The following is a 20,160-nucleotide window of genomic DNA, read 5'->3' as shown; positions in this document are numbered from 1 at the left end:
AGTTGACTGTTAGGGGAAACTGGCACTGTCTTTCAAAAAGTGTGTAAAGGCACATTGTCAGCTAGTTTCTGTTGAGAAACAACTTTGAATCATGCAAATAAATATGTAGTTACAGAGTGAGAGCAAAAAAGGCAGTGTGTCTGTGATAATAGAATACCCATCTCTACTGGAAAAGCAAAAAACAAATCTGATCACAAAGCTTTTAATGCTGCCTAAAGCAAAATATACAACTCTCACTCATTTAAAAAAATCCAACATAAATGTATGGAAGGTAATCATGAAGAAGTTTACATCCATGAATTACATCCATACATGTACATGCACAGTGACACACAAACCTGATGTAAGAGGTCGGGCTTCTTCGGGGGATCTTGGGCGATGCAGTTTCCTGGAAGATCGTCAAAGTCCACCTCTACTGACACATCAACCATGTCCCGAGGAGAAGGGACGGAGACACCACAGTTCCTGTAGAGATGTAACAGGTCGGGAGGTTTTGGGATGTTGAGGCCGACATCATCCCACAACTCAAAGTCCTGGAAAGCATTTTTTTTTAAAGCAAATAATTAAACAAAACTAATTTGTGGCGGCAGCGGGCGTCTCTTCTGCATAGATAGACCTCATGCATACAAGTCTGATACCTATTTTGCCTTCAGAATTAAAAGATATTCAATGAAGAAACAGAAATAAATTATAAAAAGGTGAACTCATTTTTGAGTCATTTTGTCTTAAAAACATACATCCAGAAACATCTTTACCTGATCATCATTTTCATCAGAGAAGGTGATGGATGAGAGTTTGTGGTCATGTTTTAATAAATATTCATTCACAAGGAAGTTCAAGGCTCTTTTCTCCAGTGGACGTATAGGCTCCTAGAGAGGAAAAACAAGCTGTGAAATGATTCACTCAAGACTTAGCAGTGATGTCATCACAGGAACATATTTACTCCGTCTTTATTTACTTAAAAAAAAATTGAAAGGACTTCACAAATCTGTGCATTCTCAACACTTGTATTCCCACCTGAATTTCAGGACTTGACTTGAAGTTTTTTCTCTCCTGAGAGGTCACTTCACTTTCTGAGAAATTGAGAAGATTATAGATGAGTTTGAAAGAATGCTGAGTCTTATTCATCTAGAGGAATTCTCTTAGAAAAAAAAGAGGAGAAAGCTGTAACAAAAGAGGGTTCAGGTGGAGAAGAAGTTAAAAGTACGCCACACCTGCTGCCTGAGTCAAGTTGGCGCGCAGAGCCTGAATGGTCTCCTTTGCTTTCCGTAGCTCAAACTCCAGCACTGGACAGGAAGTGACAACACACACACACACAGGAAATGCATCCAACCAAAGACAGGGAACAAACAAAACAAAGATGGCCATGAAAAACAAAACAACCACACAAAAGATTGTAAGAGTCATAAAAAAAAAAGTTAAAAAAAGGATACATGCAAATCATGGGTCTAAGGAACGCATGCAGCAGAGGATCATGGTAAAGCCGGCTGGGTGATGTAATGCATTGAGACACATCTCAATGGTAGGATTTCCTGCCCTCGTTTTCCTCCCATTAATAGCACTGATGTGACTGACTTGAAAAATAAAGTCCAAAGTTACTTCTAGTCGAGGTGAACAAATCTATTCAAGCTACTGAAATGTAGTCTTGATAATCTAGGAGCTGTCTGACAAAGGATTTTTTTCCAGGCAAATGCCGTACTAACAAGTAATTACATCATTTTGTTTTAAGCCACTCAAAGAACAGCTACTGCTGTAAGGTCTTTACTTCTTTGTATAGGCCATCACAGTATAAACACAATCTAAGCTATAAAACTCAGGTGTTAAAATGTCATTTAGAACATGGTAGGTTACTCTTTTAGACTTGTTTTTCGTAAAAAAGAAAATCATAACACCACAAGCAGGCTGTTTCAGACGTCCTTTGCAATCAGAAGCAGCCGACATTTAAATGATATTGTTGATTTCTACATTGAAATTTGAAAATCTAAACGGACACTGAATAAAGAAAAACACACAAGATCCTTAGACACGTTAGATAAAAAACACACGCAAAACGAAAGAAGCGATGGAGCAGGAAAACTATGTTGCATAGCTGTGCACTGAAAATCTGCCTTCTGATGTCTATTGATGTTCCAAAATCGGTCATTTATGTCTAGGATTGTGCTTCAACAGGTGGTATTGTATAAGGTTCCAGACTTAAAATACCAGTATTAATTGCAAAAAGCAGTTCAAAAATGTCATCAATCTTATGAAATAAAATGAGTAATTTTCTGTGAGGTGAGGTCATAGTCAATTTTCAGTTTCTACAAATTTAAGAATTCTAAATTTCTGCAAAAAGAAATGCTATCAATACAATGTTTGGACTTGTTCTGACATATTTCACCGACTCTATCAAGCCTAACCCATCCAGCAGATCAAGAGTGCACAGGATGCAAGCGCAACAAAATGGATAACTGAATAACGGGGAGAAGGTAAAAAAAAAAAAAAAAGCAAAAGCAAAAAGCTAGTCTAGGATGGAGTGACTTGTCCAGTATTGTTAACTGGGGTTTGATCAACGTCAGGAGAAAGCCAGAAAACCCAGAGTCAGACAGCTGGGGGCAGGCGTCTTGGCAAGAAGAACAGGTTGTGGGATGAGAGTGGGGGTGGGTGAAGAGGAAAGAAAGGAGGGGGACGGTGCCAATATGGTAATAATAGTCATTTTAAAAAGATACAATTTGTAGTTGGGAGCATGAAACGGACATCTCTGCTGCATGGTTTTAACTGTGCCCTTACTATGCATGTGTTCGTAAACTGATAAAAGCCCCAAACCATAACAAAGCTAGTTCCCGGTTTACATTTTAGATGTATCCACCAACTTCACTTAAGACTTCAACCTTTATTAAATCATCTTTTTTCAACTCTCATAAGGCAATAAACACATTTACTCACACTTATAAACCAAAGGCATGTAGACATGTAAACCTGTTTACCATACAGGAAGACACTAATTATCATGCTTAGCAGGCATGTACAGCACACGGGGTGGTGGGGGGGGAGAGAAAACAAATAAAGCATTTATAGCCACACTGTGTGAACAATTCCATTCTGTATTTATGGATTGGGGCTTTTCAGGACTTATTGACTAACACTTACCGATCAAATGAGTGGATGACTACAGAAAGCTGGTAATGGATAATGTTAACCACTTTACTGTGGCATAGTGTGCAGGGCTAAGAATTAATGCGGGCGATTATCAAATAGAAAGATGAAAACATGAGGCAGATTAGGTTTACATAAAAAGGATTTGTCCATGTGTGACAGCACTGTACCGTCTGCAATAATTGTAAACGTAAAAGGCTTTTTCATCTGTTATTTTACTTTAGTCGACAGCGTAAAAATGTACCCACAAGCTGCTGGTAACTGAGCAGCTGCTCTTAAGACCACCGTTCTGTGATAAGACGCCATCACCGTCAAACAGTGCTGAGACAGGTCACGAGAAATCCCACTGCCTGACTCAACAGTGTGAAGTTGATGTGAAGAGGCAGGAACACCTCTACCAAGTTAAAGAAAGAACCACACAGTGTGTGGTAAGTGGAACATGTTGACAAAGATCCAAGCCTTTCGAAAGACACATTCTGTTAAATTAACTTGATTTCTACATCTGGATGAAAACTGCATGCAAAACAGTATTAACAGCATTGTTTAGTGTGGATACTGACATCAAATGTGTTAAAAATAGGCTTGTTTTGCCAATGTGACATCAGACTTAATACTTAATTCACTTTTGTGGTGGATTGGATTAAACTGTGTTTGATGCACTTTTTGTTTTTTTTGTTTCTACGCCACCCTCCAATTCTGTCCCGTGGGGAGCCAGGTCTCTTGCTTTGAGCCCTGGCAGTACGGTTCATCTTACCTGCCACGCGCTCATCCGACTCTCGGTTGCCGTCATCTGAGTAACGGGCAAAGTCCAGAGAGTCCAAGGTGCTGATGCTGCCTGCTCGATCTGTACAGACACACAGAGACAATAATGACACAAGTATACTGTAAAATCCGCACAGTTAACCGAGTCCACTGTCAAGCAGCTCACAGAGCTTAAAAATGTGACAATGCACTGATGCTGGAGTAATGTTGCTTTATACTTTCTCCTCTCTGAAGGGACAGAGTCAGCTACATAACAGTTGCCCCATTACTGTAGAGATTCAACATTTTGCTTAAGGTCTCTTAACTAGGCTGGACGCATGCTGACATTGAGCTGCAGTTAAAGGATGGTGTGACTAACAACTTGGCCGCTCTTCTCCCAAACAGATGGAAACTTTAATAAATTCAGCTAAAAGCAGAGACCCTTAAAAACAATGTGGGAAGGTTATAGTTTAGCCAAGAAACATATGAGTCACACTGCACATGTGCGAAAAAAAATCCATCAAAAAACTGCTGCTTAACTCTGCTGTTGTCTCGTATTGCCGTACCTTCCTCCACGGTGCTGGGTGAGGAGGGTCTGGCTACTCCACACAGCATTCCGGGATGGGAGAAAAAAGTGCTCTGGTGTATTGCCATTTATTTAAACCAATCCCAATTGTCATGGGAGGTACTAAGTGCCGGACGGAGCCACGGTGCCGCTGCCAAATAGCTTTGGGAGGAACTTTTTTTTGTGGAACTTGTATGTTCAAAAGTTGCTTTAGTCGTGCGAGAGTAAACTCAGGTTGAACAGAGAGTCTAGCTAGCTGTCTGGATTTACCCTGCAGAGATCTGAGGAGCAGTTAACTATACTCCTCAGTTATTCACCGGAGTTTAGAATGCACACAAAAAGAAAGCTGAAAGTAATGGACATCCGTCCGAAAAGAGGTTCATCTGTCGTAATTTCCAATAGCAACGGAGCAATCCCACAAGTGGAACGTTGTGGATATACGTATAACTTTACTGAGACCTTTACTTAATAGAAAACAGACATTTCCAAACTTACATCTCTAACCGACAACCTGCAAAAAGTATCGTTCACTGCAAGAACATATGAAGCTGATACAGAAGCATAATGATTTCTCCTGTTTCACTGAGGTAGGCTGGTCTGCTGTTAGTTTTCCTCCACCTCAATACAAGTGTAATCTTGGACTATTTGTTCGCTGATATCAAGATACAGTGGAAGGTCAAGCCAAAGGTAGTATGTAGACTGGCTTTAAACCAGGGGTCGTGACTCAGTAACTGTAAGTAATGAAGCTGAGAATAAAATCACTGATTGATATTTTGGGAAAAAAATAAGAATAAATAAAAACACTTACAGGTTGAGTGACACCTTTGCCTTTTTGGTTGCGTTTAACAAGTTTAAAAAAGAACCATTTGGTTTTTCTCAATTAGCTCACACCAATTAGTGACCTTAATTTGTGTGTTTTGTCTGATTGATGTTCCAAAGGAACTAGACCATTTTAAAAAAGAAAAAAAGGCATGTGGCTAAACGTTGTGTGTGGAAAATCACTAAATATTGGATCTGACAACCCTAAATTTGGGCAGAAATGCATATAAAGTAAATGCATATGGTTAGTGTGTGCCCATATGGTTGTGTGTGGGCGTCACATGTTAAAATGTATGACCATGCAGCTTCACCAAGCACACACAATCTCAGTCTTGTGACTGAACAGCGAGAGTGTTTTGGAATTGGCTGTGAGTATGACAGTGTGTGTCATTGTTTGGTCATGCTGACGTCATGTTAACGCTGTTTCCTGTGGAGAAGGCTTCCAACTGTACTTTCTTCCTGATAATGTGAGGCGTGTCTTTGGGTGTGTGTGTGAGGAGAAAGACAAACCTGTAATTCCCCAAGGTGCGGGAGCAGGTGGCTTCTGTGTGTGTGCCCTTATTTACAAAAATCAAGTTAGCATTTCTTCCTGGCTGACCTTTCAGTTCTGTGCCTGTAGTGAATCCTGTCTGGCTTGTGATGGATCTGACACTCCAGACTTTCGCCTCGTCATTGCACTGCTGCTGGGCAGTTTGCTGCCCGTACATGAGTGTGACCATCTCACTCAAGCACACACACTGCAAATGAGTTTATTTGAACAATAAAAAAAGGATGCCTCTTTGTCTCTCTGGGTACAAAAACTATTGGGAGGCCATCAAAAGCTTCTTAAAGACAAGAAAGTGGATACTAGACAAACATAATGAAAAATATATTTTTCTGCTTTGAGATAAATTAAAGACTAGCAACTAGCAAGACTTTAGTCTGAGAACAATGAGATACATTTAAAAAGAGCTGGAAATATACTGTATATATATATAAATAATAGGAAATAAATAATAAAGGATGCACATGCAGGCACACAAACCTGTGTGAGCAGTTGCCTCAAAATATCAACATTGAAATGAAATGTAACTATGAATATGCTTGTGTATACTGTAAACTGGGCATGATTGTCACCAACATGGTTCTAAATTCACACACACACACACACACACACACACACACACACACACACACACACACACACACACACACACACACACACACACACACACACACACACACACACACACACACACACACACACACACACACACACACACACACAAAATGGAGGGTAGCCAACACTTGAACAATATCATTAATCGCCTTCTTGCACAATAACAACTCCCTGTCCCAGACAGAGGAAGGGCTGGAGAGACATTATAAAGAGAGAATACATGAAAAAGAGTAAGTGCATCTCAGGTTAATAGGCAGTGCTACTAAGGGGGATGTACACACACATAATAGGAAGATCAGGCTGACAGTGGTGTGTGTTTGGCCTGGCTTGCCATTGTGCCAACTTTACAGATTTGTAACAAGCAAGCACAAATTGGCTGTCTGATTCATGTCCTGAGATTGTACTAGAGTTGACATTTGGTGCTTTGACAAAATGTTATTTTCACAATGATGTTTTTGATTAATAATCACCAATCCTCAGGAATGGTTTAATGTAATGGAGTACAGGTAAATAATATAATAGTCTGGTAAGTCAAAAAAATGACATCACTTTCCTGTAATGCAGCCTGTAAAACTGGGAAAAGACAACACTTACCATATTATAATATCACGCTATCCAAAATTGCATACGATATGTAGTCTCATATTGCGATATCAATAGCCCTAGATTACACTGCCACTTTTGGGTATCCCATATTATGTCTCATGTGGCAAACCACAACAACTTCTTAAATGTGGCAGCTTACCGGCAACATTGCATGCTACCTCAAAGGCTCCTTGCATATGAGCAAATATGTACCTGACTAGGGCGAAGAGAGAACCATGCATGCCTCCATGCTGCACATTAGCAAGGTGGTGAGAAATGCTCTACTGTGGATCATGGGGTTTAGAACAACAGCTGCAGATACAATGGTGCTTGTGACACAGCCATCATCCATACATACGTTGACTGCAATCAACTGCTTACAGTCTCTGGTTGTGTGGATACTTGTGGAATCAGAACCCTAACCAAATACATGAAAGGTGCTATTAAAGCACTGTTTACAGAACTAAAGGCTGAGCTTAGAAAGACCAGCCAAGCAAACTAGCATCACACTAGGACTGCTCGATTATGGGGAAAAAATAGAAATCAAGATCATTTCGGTCAATAATATCACAATAATTTAACACAATTGCTCGTTCTTCTGGAAAGATGTTGCAATTATTGAACTTAAAAAAAAGTGGAAAACGTTTAATAAATCAACAGTAAAAAAAACATTTGCAACCGTGAAATTTGCCTCTAAACTTTTCCGAATTAAACTTTTTTTCCATTTAGAACACAAGAAAATAAGAGTTTACCGGCAAAACCTAATGAGCTAAAAAGAAAACTTGATTATTCAGCTTTGGAGATCAGTCAGAGCCAAAATCATAACTACGATTACATTTTGATTAATTGCACAGCCTCACATCACACTATCTATCTATCTATCTATCTATCTATCTATCTATCTATCAAGGATGACTCCCTGGAACCCATGTGATTATGTCACAATGAGTTACATAATTCATGCAATCATATGAAACCCCATGCATCCTTCCAAAACCTTCTAAAAAGCATTACATTTTGCAGACCAAAATTATTCCAACACAATATTACATTAAAGGACTGATATAGCTTGTTTCTTTTGTAGGGTAATGATAGTGTACAATCCTTAAGAATCACGCAGACAAAAGCAAGGTACTGAATGTTTTGCGGTCGTATTGAAAATTTGCACAACAGCACAATTGACAACAGAAGAGATTCGATCAGTATCCCTTTACCTTCCTCAAAGAATACTTAATTCTATCTTCTAACCTCCAAACATGCAGAAAAACATCATTCCAGTGATCACATGACTCCTTGGCTATGAGATTTTGCTATAAAGAAAAGTGACATTGCCTTGAGTCCATTGCCTTCTCCCTCAACAACTTTCATCAGCTGCTTAATTTTTCCACCCCTTGTCTACATATGGCAGATGATATTTATCAGGAATGTGGGATTTTATATTCTTACATTTATCTCTCATCAATAGCTAATACAATGACCTTTCTGCCAGTTTCACAACAGGGTTGCTGTGAAGTCCTGTCATCCTTTTCAAAGATATATCATAATAAAACATTTATTACCATACTCCAAAACCTTTGGGATTTTGTTAATGCAACCACCAAACCTTTGCAGCTAACACACACAGCTCACAGTTGTGTTTGTGTGCTTCCGTGGTCTCTAAAATATAGATAGAAAGTCAGTCTACACATGTATTTGTTTTGACCTGGTGGGGTTATACATGGACAGACACCAGTTGCGGTAAATCAGACTGGCCTCAGGCCAGTTGACCCACACTCAACGCTATACAACAGTATCCTGAGACATCAGGTTGTTCTCAATTGCTATAGCATCTAAATAAGGGGAAATAAATCTTTTGATTAAAAAAAACAAATCCTCTCTTTCTTCAGCCTTGATACAGTGTTGTTCCCTCAGCAGGAAAATTGCTAAAAGTTTATACAATGAAAAATCATCATCTCGCCTTGTTCTCAACTTGTACAAATGCAGCGCTGCTGTCATACTCTGGGCCCATCAGGAACTCAAACACTGATTTAAATCCTGGAATTGATCAGGAGAATGTCAGAAATGAATGACCACATCCACTGGTTTTATTATAAATATATATATAAATTAATATAAATACCTACAAATACCTATTTTCCCAGTGGCAGGTTAAGAGAGGAAGACTGTAAAGATCTGTTAAGTTGAGTTGAATCCAGGCACTGAACAATGGGATGTAGATTTAAGTCTATTCAATTCACAGCCAATAAGATAGTGCTTCCTGCTTGTGGGTCTCTCTTGATTGTTTAAAAGATAGGGTGGGTGTGTAACTATCCATAAGGTTCACTGACACTGTTCCTCTCCTGGATCAAAGATTCATATACTTTGACAAGACAGATCCAATCACTACACTGGAGAATACCAAGCTGAGTCATCTCCGTTAAAACCTAAGAGTCATTAAGAGGATCCAATTAATAAAATGTGCATAGGAGGACATTTTATAATGCACGTTATCACTTTCAAGTCAACTACAATCCTCAACCCTGAACAGTTACACTTATCAAGAGGCTCACAGAAGCTCAATTCTCGATGCTCAGTCATATCCTGTATTTTATACCTTTCTAGCTCTCTTTGAAGGGAGATAGTTTGCTACTTCTAGACCAGATGGAGCTTTTTGGTGCCTTATAGATCTATGTTAACAGACAATAGATTGCTCCACTCACTTCAGTCAAAAGGGGCCAGAAGAAAAGGTTTTGTCACTCATATTCCCTTCAATGTCATGCTCCCCTGCTCCCACAGTTGACTTAACGTTTACGGTAATACTACTCTTACTGTTCTATAGCAGGCTTTATTTTTTTATGACCTGGGGTGTCACCATGGTTACAATGATCATGGCATTTGTGTTTATGGGTCCTGTTTTTTTAGTCCCCTTTAAATGCTGCAAGTTATTCCCATACAGGAGTCCCTTAAGTGGACAACGGTGCTACAAATATACATCATTGACCAGTAAAGTACTATTTTTCTCCCTGGCATAGAAAACAACTGGTACAAAGCAACAAAACAACTAATTTCAGACACTGTCCTCTTAAGCAAGAGGTGGAGACACAATTCTTAAAAACTGCAGCCTTCTCTTCAAACTTGCTTCATTAGTATGACTAGTTTTTCTTTCTGTAGCTGATCCTGACCTCTGACCTCCCTCTGACCTACAAAAGTGTGTGTGTGTGTGTGTGTGTGTGTGTATGTGTGTGTGGGGGGGGGGGGGGCATGTTTTTCCCTACAGGGCTCCATTACAGTAAACTACTTCTTATAGTCAGTAACAGATAATGTAGTCTGTTTGTCAGCCAAGCCAACACAGCTGACCAACGAAACCCCCGGGAAGGCAGGTGCAGCAAAAGGATAACGTTATCTCAAGATCGATTGGCTTCCAAATCCAGTGTTTTAAGCTAACGTTGGCTAGCCATTGGGCTAACGTTTTATAATGCTGCATTAAAGACGGAGCTAGCTGACAGTTACGTGACTAGCACTGGGAGCAGCTAACGTTACTTACGCAGTGGTCCTCCAGGTCCGAGTACCTGGTCCTTGGCAGGCGGAGTGCCGCTCTGTCGCTCGAAGTTGCCAGGGTTAGAGAAATAATCCCTCAGCCTCGGGAGCTCTCTGCCTGCTTCTAACAGTTCTGTGTGGAACTCCAGGGCCGTGAGAATGTACTGGTCCCGTAATAGCTGAGCAGCGATACCATCAACTGATATCCGTGTCTCGGCGGTGCCTGCCATAGCGGAGGTGGCTGCGACCGAGACCGAGCCCTCTCCGCTGGGGCTCGTCCGGTTGCTAGACAGCAGAAGCGTCGGTGGCTCGGCGTCCGCAGGCGGAGAGAACGGATTACCTGGTGGCGGCCCTGGCGCCCCTTCACTCGGGCTTCTCTCTGTGTGAACTGTTTCATTGGGGCGCCGTTCAGCCTCTTCCTCAGAATCACTGAGATTAAACGGGTTGACCGACGCCATTTTTGCACTATAAAGATGTTTAGCTATCTAAGATAGCAAAGCTAATCAGACCCTCTTCTTCCTGAATGGATATCAAGCTAGCTATGGCTTGGTAGGCGGATCTGACGGGAGGGGGGGAGATGCGAAGATGTGATTGGTCAAATTTGAGAAATGTTCTCCCAAAGCCCGCCTATTTCATGGGATGATACAAAATGGTTGGATAACGGCGAAAAAGAAAGGAAGACTGGGCAGGGCACATTTGACAGCTCATAGCCTTTGGTGTTTTATTAAAAAGGCACAACATGTGAAAAGAACAATTTCCGGTGAAACTACACTGTAACACATACATTTAGATAGTAAAACGAATTACTTTTTTTTTTTTAATTAAAAGGCGTTTTGAAAAAAAAAATATACAAGGAAACTCGCTGGGAAACATATTTAACTACACTACCCAGAATTCAGCTGCAAAGTACTCACGTCAACGTAGATCACAACAAGGAAGTGGACACTCATGGTGCTTGAATTTCTTGTACTAATCTTCTTACTGAAGAATAAGGGACAGTTGGTTTTGTAAAAGGACGCACTTAAAGATTACGTTGATCTTGGTTTGTACACGTACAACGCCTCGGTCGGGTTTTCTGGATATTTAATTGGTCATCTACGAAGATAAAATGGAATCTCAATCAGGTGAATGAATTAAATAGTTTATATTTCTTTTCTCCCATTCATTCATCAACGAGAAAGCGTCCCCCGTATTTATTGGGAGATTCCACAGGCGTTACATTCAGGTAATGCTTTTTGCGTGGCCTAACTATGTAACTGATTTTCCCACTCCCTTGTAAACAAGGTGACCCAATAGGTAAATTACTGAACCACTGAAATGTATCGAACCATGAACTCATTATTTTTGCAAATTAGCTATTGGCATATGGTGACATTACCCCTGCCTTAATCAGACTTCACATTGCACGCACACTACTGCTTAAAGGTCCCATGACATGGTGCTCTTTGGATGTTTTTATACAGACCAGTTGTCCCCTAATACTGTATCTGAAGTCTCTTTCCCAAAATTCAGCATTGGTGCAGAATTACAGCCGCTAGAGCCAGTCCCACAATGAGCTTTCCTGCCATTTCTGAGTCTGTAGCTTTTGAGGGGTGGGTTGGAGGCTGGGGGTTAGGCCTCGACCAACTGCCACTTTGCTCGTTTAAAAGACATGATGTCTCTCTCTCGTGGGTGGGCCAAAATCTCTGGACGGGGAAAGCAGAGAAAGGGGAGGTAACTTTGCTCCTTATGACCTCATAAGGAGCTAAATTCTAGATCGGCCCATCTGAGCTTTCATTTTTTCAAAGGCAGAGCAGGATACCCATGACTCGGTTAACACCTATCGCCATTTCTAGCCACAGGGGGACCATAGGCAGGCTGGGGGAACATGTATTAATGATAAAAACCTCAACGTGACATTTTCATGCCATGGGACCTTTAACCAGTCAATATAATACTGAACCCTTTGAATACCTTCTTTATTTATACTAATATATCTTAATCTTGAACCGTATAACGTTGTTTGTCCATAGTGATTTTTATTCCATCTTTATTTCTGTCCCTTCTTCTTCTCACCTTCTTTTACCTGCAAATGCATTACATCTTCCTTCCTCTATCTCCTTCTCCATCCTCCCCGGTTGCTCTGCAGACCCAGCTCTGTGTTGACTCTCAAAATGAGGATGATCACCTTCCTCCTAGTCGGACTGACAGTCCATGTGGTTTTCTTCCTTTCGATCTTTGACATCTACTTCACCTCTCCCCTGGTCCATGGAATGACACCTCAGGCTACACCGCTGGCACCACCCGCCTCCAGATTGGTGTTAGTGGTGGCAGATGGTCTCCGAGCAGACAGTCTCTTCACACTACTCCCCAACGGCTCATCCAGGGCTCCATACTTGAGGTTGGGAAAATACAGAGTTGAGCTTTGATATGGTGTATTTTAGGGCTGCAGCATACGTGGAAAATATGCAATATGCGAAGGTCTTGTTAAATATTGCAAAAACGATATTACTGGCTATAAACATATTTTAAGTGTACTCAGTTTTGCATTTCTGCCGCTTTCAGTGTCCTGTTAAAATACAACACATTGCTTGCAGAAGATAATCATTGTCAACATTCTTTAACTGATTCAATTGAACATTGAATTGAATATAAAAGACAGCACTAAAAAAAGAACAACAGTTACATTTTAAAGGGTAGTTTTCTACTAAAATGTTCTTTCAACTAACACAAAAAAATCTCTGAGTGTCTTTCACCATATGTCGCAGCCTTTCACGATGTGTATATTGTGACAGCTAATATCACAATAATGAGATGATAAAATATATTTATATATTGTGCAACCCTAGTGCATTTGTGTACTGTGAATTAGTACCGGAAGAGGTGTAGAGGTGTGTGTGTGTGTGTGTGTGTGTGTGTGTGTGTGTGTGTGTGTGTGTGTGTGTGTGTGTGTGTGTGTGTGTGTGTGTTTTATTGAATTTATCCTCATGCTATGTTCATAACTCCTGAGTAACTGGTGTTTGTGTGTGCACACTTGTGTGTGTTTCCCAATATCAGGAGTGTGATGGAGGAGAGGGGTACCTGGGGTGTGTCACACACACATGTGCCAACAGAGTCTCGTCCCGGTCATGTTGCTCTCATCGCTGGCTTTTATGAGGATGTGAGTGCTGTTGCTAAAGGTAGGTGTGCATGTTAATGCAGTAAAGACTATGTAAAAAATTATAATAAGTATTGTATACCACTGTCACTGCTGCACTGTTGCTTGCTCTGGAGGAAACTACTAGAACTGTTTGGTCCTTGTAAATTCTGTAGTGTGGTCTAGACCTACTCTATCTGTAAAGTGTCTCAAGAGAACTCTTGTTATGAATTGATACTATAAATAAAATTGAATTTAAATTGAATTGAATTGTAAATAAATTACTTTTGACACTCATATACTGTACTTTTGTGTGTGACCATATGGGTGACTACTGTTGTGTCTGTTTGTGCACTCATCTTTTTCGCGTGTGTTCAGGGTGGAAGGAGAATCCTGTAGAGTTTGACTCAGTGTTTAATGAGACCAAACACACCTGGTGCTGGGGCAGCCCTGATATTCTGCCGATGTTTGCTAAAGGTACACAGGCACACACGTTCACAGACTCACACAAACAACACCTCAGAACCATCAACCTAATCAATGTAGAAGCAAAAGGTCACAGATAAAGACTATACATTTAAGCTCAGGAATTCATTTATTTTACTCCTCATTAAGGAGGAGTAAAAGTTTGGACTACTTTAGAACAAAACTTTTAAAATTCCTTGTAATGAAGCTCATTTTGTGTTGTCGTTCTTCCAGGTGCCAGTGGAGACCACGTGTATACTCACACTTATCCAGCAAAGGAGGAGGACTTTGCCTCCACAGACGCCTCCAGGCTGGACACCTGGGTGTTCACTCAAGTCAAAGTATGGTAGTGGAATTACTAACGATAATGATACATACTGTGGTGATTCCGTTTATATTAACTTCTTTTGTTTAAACCTCATATATTTTCCACTTTCAAATTCATTGTTTATGTAATTTGTGGTCAAGTAATACATTTTCATGTCCTAAAATATGATGCCACGTGAAGTCATTACTAATAGTACTGCTGCAACAAGCTTTATTGGAAACGTGTTGTTACTGTTAGTGCCAGACTCCCTTGGAACAATCACTAAGGATTTGCATACGGCATCTTGAACAAATCGAACTATGTTTTTCTTTCCGCACTAGTCATTCTTTCAGTCGGCAAAGTCTAACTCCAGTCTGAGGGCTAGTCTGCTCGAGGGTGAGAATATCTTTTTTCTACATCTGCTGGGCATAGACACAAACGGACATGCACACAGACCAATGTCACGGTAAGAGACATGTTATTAGGAGTTCTTCTTGTTTGGATTGCACTCTACATAACATAAAAAATTGTGATATCTTTATCCTGATTTTTTTGTCTTTTGTTCAGGGAGTACCTAGACAATATTGGTCTAGTAGACAGTGGCGTAGCTGAACTGGTGTCTGTGGTAGAAGACTTCTTTGGTCATGACGGCAGAACAGCCTATGTGTTTACGTCTGATCATGGCATGACAAACTGGGGTAAGGCTCTCGTTTGCGTATGTGTGCAGCTGCTTTTTTTAATGTCTGAAATAAAAAATAAAAAATCATGTGTTGTTTCTCCAGGTTCACACGGTGCAGGCCATCCTTCTGAGACACTCACCCCTTTAGTGGTGTGGGGGGCCGGAGTTCATAATGCCCACAAAGTCACTGAACCCCAATCATTCAACGATGGCTACCTACAAGGTGCTACCTCACGTACTGTTCTCACAACTACATGCGCCAATGTCTCTCAAGCTAGATTTTTAACATCTGTTTTTTTATTGACATTATTGTTCTGATTTGTATCCCTACTGCTTCTCTCAGATTGGAAACTGGAGCACCTTCGTAGAGTTGACGTCAATCAGGTAAGGACTGAGACCATCTCACTGTTTAATGATGTCAATGTCATCAATTATTACCACTGTATATAAAAAAATATGAGAGCAATGATCACAGGGACTCTCAGAACAACAGGTAGTAAATTGAACTAGTTGTCATTGTTTCCTGCAGGCAGACATCGCTCCCCTCATGGCTTCTCTCATCGGTGTGCCCTTTCCTGTTAATTCTGTTGTAAGTCCAGAGATAAATTAAATACAAAGGAAAGATTTTTCATCTTTATTTTAGAAGGTTGTCTGTAACCAAGCGTCATTAAAATTGTCCAAAATGGATTTCGATAGAACACTCCCAATGTTTATGACAATCAGTTATACTGTTCAATAGAAACTATGCATCCAAACATCTTCATCCTGACCTTTATGTGTATTTGTGTCTCTTTCAGGGTGTGTTACCTCTTCTCTATCTTAACAACAGTGACCAGTTTAAGGCAGAGTGCATGTACACCAATGCTATTCAAGTACTAGAGCAGTACAAGGTATGAAAGCATTCCGCTCTGCTACGGTATTACTGACATGCTGACCATAAGTATGTCACAAAGGCCAGTAAAAGAATCACTTGTCAACTTCATTGTTCAATAAATATGTAGGTATTACTAGTAACAATCAGTTGAAATGATACAAATATGTTGGTATTACTAGATATCTCCAAACTATTCAGTTTATAACAAGGCCAGCTTTTAACACTTTGTCATGTTTAAGGTCTAAGTTGTAGTAAGTCTAATGCTGCACATGTCTTGTAATATAGTAATCTTTTTATATAAATCGCTGGTGACTGAGTGTTTTGTGTTTTTATAGATGAAAATGGCCCAGAAAAAGGAGACAACCTTGTCTTTTCTTTTCACCACATACCAGTAAGTACAGTTATTGAGTTAATGATTTGTAATAACTGCAAATTAGTTAATTACCATTGGTTTCTACTTGCTCAGTCCATAAAAATAAGCGTTTTTACCAAGGGATCGTGATTACAGTGTGCAAAGCTTGATGAAAGTATTAATCAAGTGGAAAATACTAAAGTACAAAACTATACATGGTATTTCAATATACTTCAGCCCACATTTAAATGTAGTGTCACACACTCTGTCTTTATTGCTTTGTCTCACTGTTTTCACAGACCACTGACTGAGTCAAAACAAGCAGAATTCATCCACAAGGCCAGAATACTGATTCAGCTGGAGAAGTATGAAGATGCTGTAAGTATTTGGAAAAGGATACGATGCATCTTATAGGTAAATTAAGAGTTGTACAAGTGGATTACAGCACTTATTCATTAGGCTGGTGTTGGAACATTTTGTAGTAACCAACGTTGTTGCATGATACTCAGTTGTAGCGGGATAAAGTTGGTCACTATTATGCCTGATTCCAACCTAGTGGTAAATGTTGTCTACATCAGTAACCCTGTGTATGCTTTGTCTTTTTACTTTATGTTGTTACTTTATATCCCTTGCTGATTAATCTTCTTCCATCTTTCTCCATGACATATTTGCTTTTGCTAAAGCACTCCCTCGTCTGTCTGTTGTCAGATCTCTCTGTGCCGATCTCTGATATCCAATGCCCTGGAGGGCCTGGTCTACTACCACACCTATGACAGGTTCTTTCTAGGCTGCAGTGTGGTGCTGGGATTTGTAGGCTGGACCTCATATGTTGTTCTAGTCATACTGAAGACTCATGCCGGCCTCAACCGACACCCCAGTCTCCTCAAACAGGTTAGGTCACTTCCACCAAGATAAGTTTATGAAACGTCAATGTTCTATTGAATTATATTTTTGGTGTTTCTCCTGTGTATGTGTGCAGATTCCCAGCTATACCCTGGCCAGGGTGTGTATATGTGTGACAGTGGTGATCACGGTGTTCTTGCTTCTACAAAGGAGCCCCATGACTTACTATATTTACTGCCTGCTGCCTGTCCCTGTGTGGTACTCTGTCCTTAAAGAGTGAGTAACACACATGAAAGAAAATGTTAAATAGAATAAAAACACACATGGACACATACATCTCAATCTAATCAAACAAGTGTGTATAGTGCCTGCATGCTGTTCTCAGAGAGTGGTGGAGCAAACGCCGCACACACGCACACACACACACACACACACACACACACACACACACACACACACACACACACATACACACATAGGATATCATCACATATCAAAACACATCAAGGGAGATCTCAACAATCGATGAATATAGCAGTTTTTCATTGGATGTAATTCACCTCACACGTCCTTGTTCATGCATGTCAGGCACAACTCCATTGAGGTGTTGATTAGATCCGTTAAAGTGGTGTTATATCCATTCATGTTTCTCCTCTGTAAATATACGAAAGGATGGCCTTTGCCATTTTCTTTCTTGTCTCCCTTTCACCACAGGAAAAATAATCTCATTAATGATCCATTTCAGGTCCGAAACTCTAATAGATTTGGTTCGATCAGCTCCCTCTCTGCCACTGTGGAAATGTTTTGGCTATTTTGTGCTGTTGGCGTTTGGGATCGAGCTACTGGTAGGAGTCTTTAATGTCTTCTAATGTACAGTTAGAGGCATATTTCTGCTTCAGTGCATTAATATAGACTTTAGTTGACCTCCACATACATTAAAAATTAAAAAGTATATAGGGCTCATTGTGTGCTATGTAGGTTATTCTGTTTACCTGTGCTGCCCCCAGGTGGTGAGTTTCTTCCATCGCGCCATGCTGACTGTGGGCCTGACTTTCCTCTCTCTCTGGCCCTTCCTGTCGGGAATTTTTGGCAAGGCCAAGGTAACTATGTCACTGCTCTTGCAGTCACAGTACTGTAAACAGGAAAAATACATTGTATTTGAATATTCCCACATCAAAAGGTTATGGAAAGTGATGCATCACAAAGTTTGTGCATACAAGATACAGTTTCCTGCTTGGACACACCTGGAACTTCCTGCTCACAGAAATCTTGACTGAGTTAGCTACCAAATAGTCAAGTCAGGGTTATGTGTCATAACCTCAATGGACAGATAAATACATTTTAAAATGGTTTTATTTTGATCAGTAGAAAAGGAGGGTTGTATCATGTGGACGCACCAACAGGTTTGTTGTCATTATGTAGAATTCCTCATGGGGGCGGCAGAAACTACACACTATGGCTTTAAATTACAGTATGACATCATACAGTATCTAACTCTATGAACTGCATGTCTTTGTCCATGTGTAGTTCCGTTCATTAAGCTGGTTTCTGGGGTGTCTGTGTCTGGCTGCTTTCCCCCTCATGCCTGTTGTGGGCAGAGAGCCTAACGTACATCTGGTGTGAGTACTTCCTCTATTTGCTTTCATTAATCGGAAAGTTTACCACAGTGTCTCATCATTGCAAAACTCAAAAGCCAGATTAAGATTGGCAAACTGAATTTAATATGTAATATGGAGGAGTCAGAGACAGAGAATCTCTATCAAATACACTGCTAATCAACAGTGGTACATGTCTGTAATAATGTGTTGACATATGATATTTGTTTGCTCAGGACCTGTGCAGGTCTACTCACTCTCTTCACTTCAGCCTGTTACCTCTGGTCATCAGGACAGAGAACGCCTCTGCACCTCAGTGACAGACAGCAGTTTGTCACCCAGGTAACTACAGTACAGGTCATGTTGTGCGTGCTTGTGTTTGTGTCATTGCATTTTCTAAAACCTAAATGCTTACCTGTCAAATTGCAGATGCTCCATGTTGCAGTGTGTGCGTACATGCCATCTCTCACACACTCCAGCCTGCAGCAGAAACAGGGACTGCCCCTTCTTAATCAGATCATCAGCTGGACCACATTAGGTAGGTGGGTGGGTGGGTGGGTGGGAGTGAGCACAAGGTACTTGTGACCTGCCCGTGTTCAGCGTAGAATTTCCTGGGGAGATTATAATATAATTTGTGTTAATTCTTTTTTAAATATTGATCAGATATTTAATATTTAGATACAATTATTTGAGTCCTGGCTAAATCCATTTCTTTAAAGGTAGAATATGTAGTGAGTATGGACCACACCGTCCAAAGTTGGCCTCTCTAGTGAATGAAGAGAAGGATGGCCGTACAAAGCATATAATCAGATATATATCTATATATATATATATAGATATATATAATGCTTCCCATATTATATAGCAGCCATTATGTTGTAAGGCACACATAAACACAACCACAGGTATGCAGGAAGGTGCCCCATCGTCTGATTATGAGTGAATGCAGAGCTTCATCCTGACAGAGTTAGTGAGTGAGAACAAACATTTTGACGAATGTACACTCACCTAAAGGATTATTAGGAACACCTGTTCAGTTTCTCATTAATGCAATTATCTAATCAACCAATGACATGGCAGTTGCTTCAACGCATTTAGGGGTGGCCCTGGTCAAGACAATCTCCTGAACTCCAAAATGAATGTCAGAATGGGAAAAAAAGTTGAAGAGCAACTTTGACTGAAAAAAACACTCGTTACAACCGAGGTATGCAGCAAAGCATTTGTGAAGCCACAACACGCACAACCTTGAGGGGCTACAACATTGAGAAGACCACACCGGGTACCACTCATCTCCACTACAAATAGGAAAAAGAGGCTACAATTTCAAGAGCTCACCAAAATTGGACAGCTGAAGACTGGAAAAATGTTGCCTGGTCTGATGAGTCTCGATTTCTGTTGAGACATTCAGTT

At 40.4% G+C, this 20,160-nt stretch overlaps 2 protein-coding genes across 12 annotated transcripts in view; one reads left to right on the top strand and one right to left on the bottom strand.

The window, feature by feature from the left end:
* Positions 1 to 11,125, bottom strand: part of relch (RAB11 binding and LisH domain, coiled-coil and HEAT repeat containing) — a 34,673-nt gene extending 23,548 nt beyond the window's left edge. For 3 of the 10 annotated variants that reach the window (XM_034861750.1, XM_034861752.1, XM_034861755.1), the window contains exons 1-6: positions 10,528 to 11,102; positions 3,890 to 3,979; positions 1,215 to 1,286; positions 1,018 to 1,073; positions 756 to 869; positions 339 to 533 (exon numbers count right to left, since the gene is read on the bottom strand). In XM_034861750.1, coding sequence (XP_034717641.1) covers positions 339 to 533; positions 756 to 869; positions 1,018 to 1,073; positions 1,215 to 1,286; positions 3,890 to 3,979; positions 10,528 to 10,978 — 978 coding nt within the window. In that variant the 5' untranslated portion in view covers positions 10,979 to 11,102. Of the gene's footprint in view, positions 1 to 338; positions 534 to 755; positions 870 to 1,017; positions 1,074 to 1,214; positions 1,287 to 3,889; positions 3,980 to 10,527 lie in introns of all 10 variants that reach the window. The other 7 variants (XM_034861751.1, XM_034861757.1, XR_004655207.1 and 4 more) reach the window with 6 other exon arrangements.
* A 255-nt stretch (positions 11,126 to 11,380) lies between these two features.
* The window catches only part of pign (phosphatidylinositol glycan anchor biosynthesis, class N), a 14,072-nt gene continuing 5,292 nt past the window's right edge, over positions 11,381 to 20,160 (top strand). The window contains exons 1-20 of one of the 2 annotated variants that reach the window (XM_034861761.1): positions 11,381 to 11,644; positions 12,649 to 12,900; positions 13,557 to 13,678; positions 14,014 to 14,112; positions 14,335 to 14,441; positions 14,749 to 14,873; positions 14,975 to 15,105; positions 15,190 to 15,309; positions 15,430 to 15,470; positions 15,616 to 15,675; positions 15,884 to 15,976; positions 16,296 to 16,351; positions 16,612 to 16,690; positions 17,021 to 17,203; positions 17,292 to 17,431; positions 17,901 to 18,000; positions 18,163 to 18,255; positions 18,683 to 18,774; positions 18,987 to 19,092; positions 19,180 to 19,288. In XM_034861761.1, coding sequence (XP_034717652.1) covers positions 12,674 to 12,900; positions 13,557 to 13,678; positions 14,014 to 14,112; positions 14,335 to 14,441; positions 14,749 to 14,873; positions 14,975 to 15,105; positions 15,190 to 15,309; positions 15,430 to 15,470; positions 15,616 to 15,675; positions 15,884 to 15,976; positions 16,296 to 16,351; positions 16,612 to 16,690; positions 17,021 to 17,203; positions 17,292 to 17,431; positions 17,901 to 18,000; positions 18,163 to 18,255; positions 18,683 to 18,774; positions 18,987 to 19,092; positions 19,180 to 19,288 — 2,083 coding nt within the window. In that variant the 5' untranslated portion in view covers positions 11,381 to 11,644; positions 12,649 to 12,673. Of the gene's footprint in view, positions 11,746 to 12,648; positions 12,901 to 13,556; positions 13,679 to 14,013; positions 14,113 to 14,334; positions 14,442 to 14,748; positions 14,874 to 14,974; positions 15,106 to 15,189; positions 15,310 to 15,429; positions 15,471 to 15,615; positions 15,676 to 15,883; positions 15,977 to 16,295; positions 16,352 to 16,611; positions 16,691 to 17,020; positions 17,204 to 17,291; positions 17,432 to 17,900; positions 18,001 to 18,162; positions 18,256 to 18,682; positions 18,775 to 18,986; positions 19,093 to 19,179; positions 19,289 to 20,160 lie in introns of both variants that reach the window. The other variant, XM_034861760.1, reaches the window with a different exon arrangement.

The sequence above is a fragment of the Etheostoma cragini genome, chromosome 22, assembly GCF_013103735.1.
Source record: "Etheostoma cragini isolate CJK2018 chromosome 22, CSU_Ecrag_1.0, whole genome shotgun sequence".
Lineage (NCBI taxonomy): Eukaryota > Metazoa > Chordata > Actinopteri > Perciformes > Percidae > Etheostoma > Etheostoma cragini.
The sequence above is the reverse complement of the archived record's forward strand: the minus strand, read 5'-3'. Positions and strand labels throughout refer to the sequence as shown.